Genomic DNA, 7,434 nt, shown 5'->3' on the forward strand with positions numbered 1-7,434 from the left:
TCACCCTACTATATCAACAATTTTGATTTTTCATTGAGTAAGTGCTTGTTGCTATGATGCGTCTTTGCTCAGCTGCTTCGCTCGTTGTAAACCAACCAATCAGCACACAGCTCATCTAAATATTCATGAGCATACCATAAAAGGAAGAAAACCTGTCGTTTCATTCTAGGGCTTATAACCAGGCTTGCATTAGGGCTCATGGAACAGCAAATATGCCATTTTCAGCCCAATCAATGTTACACACCCTATTCAGAGACCTTAAGGACCAGCACCAAATGCCCTATAGAATCATTCTATCACCCCTTTAAATACTATGGGGCAGAGCATGTCTGAATTGCATGTTGCCTTTAGCATTTTATTAGATTTCCACTTAGCATTCCTAATACCTGTATGAAATCCCTAGAGGGGCTCAGCTGCTCCTGTAAGGGAGGGTGGTTCCACTTTGGGACGAGTCTGATTGGCCAGTAGCTGACGTGCCTCCATGATGGATTGACATATGGCGTCACATCAACCAGCAAAATTTAATTATTTTCTGAACTTTTTCCACTAAATGGTGTCTGACTTAGATTCAGACATTTTTAACTTACAGCAACACTGGAAAAGCACATTTTAACTGTACTGTTTATCTTCTTAAGATCAGGATAAAAAATGTCTATATTTTGAAAGCTAGTAGAGTTAGCAGCAGTATGCAGCAGTCTGTTAACAAAAGCTACACATTGTAGTTGCCTTAATATTTATGGTTTTTGCATGACAAAATATTGAAAAGTTCGAAGTATTTTTTTTTGGTTTTTTTTTTTTGCAAAGCACTGTTCTACCTGGCAAACAAAGGCAACAAATTCAGATTTCTTGTTTTGGGATCCCTCAGTAAAGTCTATAAATTCACAGAATTGGTATCTTAGATTAGCACCATTCATGCTGTTATTTTTAGCCTCATGTGCATTTCATTGTGTGTCTTAAAGGTGTGAACTTATTGGTGGGGACAGAGAGCGGCCTGATGCTGCTGGATCGCAGCGGTCAGGGAAAAGTTTACCCACTGATCAACCGACGGCGCTTCCAGCAGATGGATGTCCTCGAGGGACTCAATGTCCTCGTAACTATATCAGGTAAGCATCCTCACAGAGGTGTATTCAGATAAAAACTATTTTCCAACAAAAAAATAGTCAGAGATACAGAAAATATAGAGAACTTCAAATTGAGTTTGAAACTAAAAACTAGTTTCACTTCTTTCTATCCGTCTCTCAGTCTAGTCTACTTCTCTATGGTTTATAGTACTGGAACATTAAGTGCAAGTAAAACGTGCAGCATTCAAAGAAAAAAAAAAAAAGATGCAAAGACACACGAGTTTCAGACCAATTTAAACCCAATTTTCTCAGACTGAAAGTGTCCCTTCCTTCTCCTCTTTCTCAATATCCCACGCGCCGTGTCACAACATATATTTTGAGCTAACCGGATGTTGCGTGAGGAACATGTTGTCTGCGTACACTTTGTGATTCTGACACACAGCAGAGCTTTTCCATGATGGAAGGAAACGCCGCAGAGACGTCCGTGTCCTTCTGGGAAACTCATTTGCATTTCCGACTTGTAAAAAGTGTTTACGCATCACAGCTGCTCTTCTGCATGTCAAGCCGTTTGTGTCGTGACAAGAAATTTCTGTGAGCTTGTAGACCACATCCTGAAGATCTGATGTAATGAAATTGCCAGGAGACAACGTAAATAAAGGTGTCCATGTTACACAAACCTTATAAAACGCAAGAGAATAATGGTTTTTCAGGGAGATGGATCAACTCAACTGCCGATCACTTAAATCATATTGGAGCCTGTCTTCCACCGGATGTCTTCTTTGTCTTTTAATAATACATTTATTTGATATATAAAAAAATGAGGAAACACTGTTTCTGATTTTATGTTTGTTTTTAATCCTTCTCAACCAGGTTTTTCTCACTGCTTTATAATTTAGACATATGTCATTAATTAGGACTGTGTTTATCAGATATTAATTTCAGAAATCGGTCCAGTATCAGCCAAATAATTAATATCAGAATATATCAACCTAAAATAGCCCATAGAAACATTTCAGTTTAATCTGCTTTTATTTAAATCATATGTAGCATATGTAAATAATACCTAATCAATTTCAATTCAGTTTATTATCTATATATAGCGCCAATTCACAACACGTGTCAACTCAAGGCACTTTACAGTTCAACCAGATCATCCAATCAAACTGATTCAAAGTTTTCTGTCTAAGGAAAACCAGTTGATTGCATCGACTCATAGACTTAAATGCAATCCCTCACACTAAGCATGCTTGTAGCGACAGTGGAGAGGAAAAACTTACTTTTAACAGGAAGAAACCTGCAGCAGAACCAGGCTGAGTTTGAGCAACTAGGGTTAAAGGAGACAGAAGCAGAGATACAAATGTATGTCTATTAGCAATGATGTTGTTAAGTATTGTTCTCTGTTTGACAAATATCACTTAATCAAGCCTTTTTTATCATCCCGCACTATAAAATAAGTTCCCATATTTTTCAGATTATAAGCAGCTACTTTATTCCCAGGCTTTGAACCATGTGGTTCAGTTGCGGATTTTCTGTTAATTTTTCCTGACGGCCAGAGGGGGAAGTCAAAGTTAGAAATGAAAAAGTAAGGGGCTAATTTTCATTTAGCACAAGAACATGCTAGCAGATTTATATAAAAATAAAATTAAAAAATTAATTATAAAAACAATTTCTCAGATATATTATATCGCGATATATTTGCGCGTAACTGCTTCCGGTTGATCGTAAAGCCGTATGTTCGGAAAAGCAGCTCGAGACGGAGAAAAAGCTAGAGAATGGGAAAATGGCAACAAAAGTGGCTGGAAATCAAGGAATTGTCGACGGTAAAGATGATGAAGGACTTTGCCATGTATATAAGAGAGTCATGGGTACTTTTTGATGCCATTCAAATTATTTCTAAGAGCATTAAAAAGCATTAAATTAGAATTGCTCATTCCTGTATAAAAACTTTTAAAGCACATCTGTGTAAACTTGAACTCAAGATATAAAATCTGCTACAGATTCCTTTAAAAAGAGGCAGACGTTTAATATTCCAGAGAAATTGAAGAATCAAAGCATAAGTAACTAACTCATCACACTATCAGATTATTAAAATAAAGTAAAAACAGTGTTTCACTAGAAATGATGCCTGCAGATGAATTTTAGACACAATAAATGGGGATGAGGTTAACTGTAACAAAATGATATAATTTTAATTGATATGGGGTCAATTTTATTCGTAGGGCTTTTGGTTCCATATATCTCTAGAACTGTATTTGCACACACTGATATGGACTTAACTAGTATGTTGCACCCTAAGTGCTTTAAAATAAAGATGGTTTGGATTAAAACAAAAAATAAAACAACAAACAAACAATCTTTTGTTCTATGCCAGGTAAAAAGAACAAGCTGCGTGTGTACTACCTGTCCTGGCTGAGGAACAAGATCCTTCACAACGATCCTGAAGTGGAGAAGAAACAGGGCTGGACCACCGTAGGGGATCTGGAAGGCTGTGTTCACTACAAAGTCGGTACGTAAAATTCAACCAAACCTTTTAAAGCTGTGTCCATAAATCTAAAAAAATGTATCTTCCCGCCTTAGCAGGGCTGAAGAAAATCTAATATCACGAAATATTTGGGCTATATCGCGATATATCATGATATGTTTAAATTACCTTCAAAAACAATAGAGTGCATAACATTGCACTCATATACTCATTCAAACTTTTGGTTTCAAATAAAAAATATGTATATATTTTAACCAGCTCAAAGCTTTTCACATATAATACTGCCACATCATGTTTTTGTTTGTCAGTATTAGAGCTTTAACAAGACCACAGTAAACAAATACTAAATAAAATGTGAAATAAAAAAAGGGCTCATTTGTGTGTATATATATGAAAAAATGCAGAATAAAAAAACTACATTAACCTCAAATTACAAGAACTAAAGTTGAGATACTGTCCAAAAATTAGTGATGCGCTGATGCAATTTTTTGGCAAACAAAACCAAAACCGGCCGGGAAAGAACCGCCCAAAACCATACAATCGAAATGAAAGTGAGGGGGGAGACAAGAAAAAAAGAACACCACACGAATGGAAGATAAGAGAAATCACAACATGACCAAGCCAAGCCCCACCCTACCGAAGCAAAAAAAAAAAAAAAACAAAACAAAACCAATACAACAGAACATTGCACACCTACAAGGAATGACAAAAAATAAATAAACAACGGCTCGCAAACAGAATCAGAGCACTACCCGATGGGACGCGAAGAGACCAAAACCAAAACAAAAATTTAAGGCCGGAATGGAGCCCCGCCCCAAAATGGGAACCGGAACAGTGCAACACTACCAAAAATTAGAGCATTATTAAAGCATCTCTAAACTAACTGCATTGTTCTTAGGAAAGTTTTAAAATTGAAAACATTGCCAACGCCTGCAAAACCCCTGAACAAGACCACATCACATCAGCGGTATTAGAGCATCTAAAAAACATTTAGATCACGTAATAAACATCGCTCGTGATCTCCCTCCACCTCTTCGTTATCCTCTCATATAGGATAGCTTTTTTCAAAGGACGATGCTAACATCATCGGCTGATTTATTTAACATTTAAATATGTGTGCGGGGAGATGCTGGCATACAAAGTTTACAACATTCTTCATTGACTTTTTAGGGGCTGTAATAAATGTGTACTCCTACCTTTTGCAGCAATGGTTTTTGCGCCTTTAGTTCAACATCCTGGGTGGGAGATCCAAACCATTGCCATGTATCGCTCCACTGAAACACCTGCTGTCGCAATATTTTGTTTGCCGGTTGCTGCAGTGTGCGTGCCATGCAGAAAATAATGCAGTTTGGAGGAGGGGTTTATGATGCATTCAAAGTGTGTGGGAAAAATTAAACTCTCAGTGAAATAGATGCAGACAGCTTAATGTCATCATGTGAATTTATACTCGATGGTTGGGATAGAGTCATTTTAACTATCGTGTGAGGAAACATAAAGCCTTTATTAATTTGTTATGCTGACATTATTAATGACAATAACAACAAACCTTAACCTCGATTAAAGCTCTTTTAGGAACATTTTTAGGTTAATAACTCCTATTAGGACTCATTTGGATGTGACTGAAATATTTACCCAGAGAACAGCTGTGGTTTAAGACACTAACCAAATATTTTCCTCCCATCTTTTCTTTGAGAAATATCATGTCTCCTCTAAAGTTAACAGGGAACTCCAGCATTAAAAACTCACTCTACGATAAAGATGCTTCATATGACCGAGACAAGCACGTCAGCGCTAAGTAGTGGAAAGAAAGCCCTTGATTAAGAAATGTTTTTTTTTTTTTTTTAATAATGGCAATTGGAGGCATATAAACACTCCTGTCTAAAATTCAGAATACCCTTGGTGATTTAAGTGCCACTGAGCACTTCCTGTTGGAAACTCCACTGTCTTTACTGGAGCCGTCAGTCGATAAATCCATTTCCCATTATTAATGAGACTTGATGGATGTTCGTTTATTAACTAACAGGTTTAGAAAAGAAGGGGACTCTGATAAATGTTTCACAATGAAAAGGCAAAGGACTAAGAAGCAGATGATGCGTGCACGAGCGCATTTCTCCTCGTGCACGCTCTGTTCAAAAGTTGCAGTTCTCATAGCTCATGCAAGCTTACTGTGTCTGAACATCCACTCTAACCCCTAAATCCCTCCATCACTATATAGAGCGGGGATTATATAGTGGACTTTATAGTGAACTCAGTTAACTTACTATTGGAACAGATGCTCACTACTCTTTGCTCCCCGTTGGTCACATAACTCCTCCTCCAGCGCACGGTGCCTGCGCCATCTTTGCTATTAGTCGCCGCTGTGACAGCATAATGCTTTGCGAGGAGACCTCTCCATATGAAGCATTCTGAGGCCTTCTTTTCTTCACATACACTTTGTAGACACTACTTCTCTTATGACCCTCTGCCATTTTCAAAGAACTGCGGTGAGAAAAGTGCGGTTCAATGACTTTCTGAAAAACCACTGTGCATGCGCCTGAAAGTGCGCATGGACCTAAAAAGATAGCTAGTGCGACGAGCATGTAGGACGGCCTTATGGAAACATATCACCAGAATGATTGACAATTAGGTGGACCACTTATTTAGATGATCCACCCGGAAATAAAATACCCTCCTCTATACCTTTAAGTGATTTGTTTAAACTTTGAAGCGATCATGTCAAAGTAAAAAAAAAAAAAAAAAAAAAAGGTCTGTTGCATTATTCAAATGTACGAAGGAGTGTGGTAGCCTGATGCCTCTTTTTCTTTCACCTATTAAAATATATTCACAAAATATTAACAAAACAGATTGTACTAAATTCACGCTAAAAAAAAAACATGGCAAACGGGACAAAAAAGGAGCAAGTTGCACCAATTTATGGCTTAGCCACAGACACAACAGAAAAAAGAGGTCCTTTAAAAGTTTTAAAAAGATTTTGCCCAAGTCAATGCATTCCTGAAAATGTTAAGAGAAGCATCTGACCATTTTTCATAATCAATAATCAATTATGTACATTGTTAAAGTTGTATCTGATCACAATCTTTCCATTGGTGCGTCTGCATGACGCCTTTTATCCAGATCCGTCCTAAAATATAATAATATTAATGAGAAGTCTTGTAAAAATGCCATCTGAGAGTGTAACAACCCTTTAGCATCAGGCTGCTGCAGCCATGGTTAAATGACTCATCTTTACTGCTCCAAAATAAGTTATTACATTGTTATTGTCCCTGTGGCTGAGATGACCAAAACGGAACAAAAACATTTTCTATAAAAAAGGTTTTGCTTTGTCAAAGAGGGCAGCTGCAAAATGGACGGTGGTGCTGGTTGCAGCATCATGCAGGCCGCAGACTGGATGCTCTACTTTGTTTCATATTAAAGTGACGGTTTACGTCCTATGGTTTAAAACTGGATGCAACTTTATGTTCGAATAAGACAATGACTGAAAAACTGATAAATTCAGCTGTAAAAATTAGAGTAATTTTTTAAAATTGTTTTGAAAAAAAATTTAGCAGATGAAAACTGGGTTCCTATCTCAATACTTTCACCTTATTGTATTTTAAATAATTTGTAAAACAGAATTTGTAAAGAAAAACAATGAAATTAGATCCAAAGGACCTATCAGTAACCATGTCTGTTCCAGCCACAGGCGTAACTTTCTGAAGGACTGGTGTGGACATGTCCCCACCAATAACTTCCACAGATTTAGTTTAGCCAAAGGAAACAGATGTTGGGTGCAGCTAGCTGTGTTCATAGCGTTTTCATTCAGTGTTTTTTTCCCCCTTGTGCTGCCCTCATGTCCCGGCTCTTAGTGAAACATCATCAGATCTGTCACTTTGAGACATCTAATTTCACTGC

The 7,434-nt window shown here is 37.4% G+C and overlaps 1 protein-coding gene across 8 annotated transcripts in view; it reads left to right on the forward strand.

Moving 5' to 3' along the window:
- The window catches only part of LOC107101754 (mitogen-activated protein kinase kinase kinase kinase 4-like), a 145,579-nt gene that overhangs the window by 126,674 nt on the left and 11,471 nt on the right, over window positions 1-7,434 (forward strand). For all 8 annotated transcript variants that reach the window (XM_015400787.1, XM_015400790.1, XM_015400788.1 and 5 more), the window contains 2 exons: window positions 960-1,103; window positions 3,433-3,567. In XM_015400787.1, the coding sequence (XP_015256273.1) occupies window positions 960-1,103; window positions 3,433-3,567 (279 nt within the window). The remainder of the gene's footprint in view (window positions 1-959; window positions 1,104-3,432; window positions 3,568-7,434) is intronic.

Source organism: Cyprinodon variegatus, unplaced genomic scaffold (assembly GCF_000732505.1).
Source record: "Cyprinodon variegatus isolate N-32 unplaced genomic scaffold, C_variegatus-1.0 Scaffold1147, whole genome shotgun sequence".
Taxonomy (NCBI): domain Eukaryota; kingdom Metazoa; phylum Chordata; class Actinopteri; order Cyprinodontiformes; family Cyprinodontidae; genus Cyprinodon; species Cyprinodon variegatus.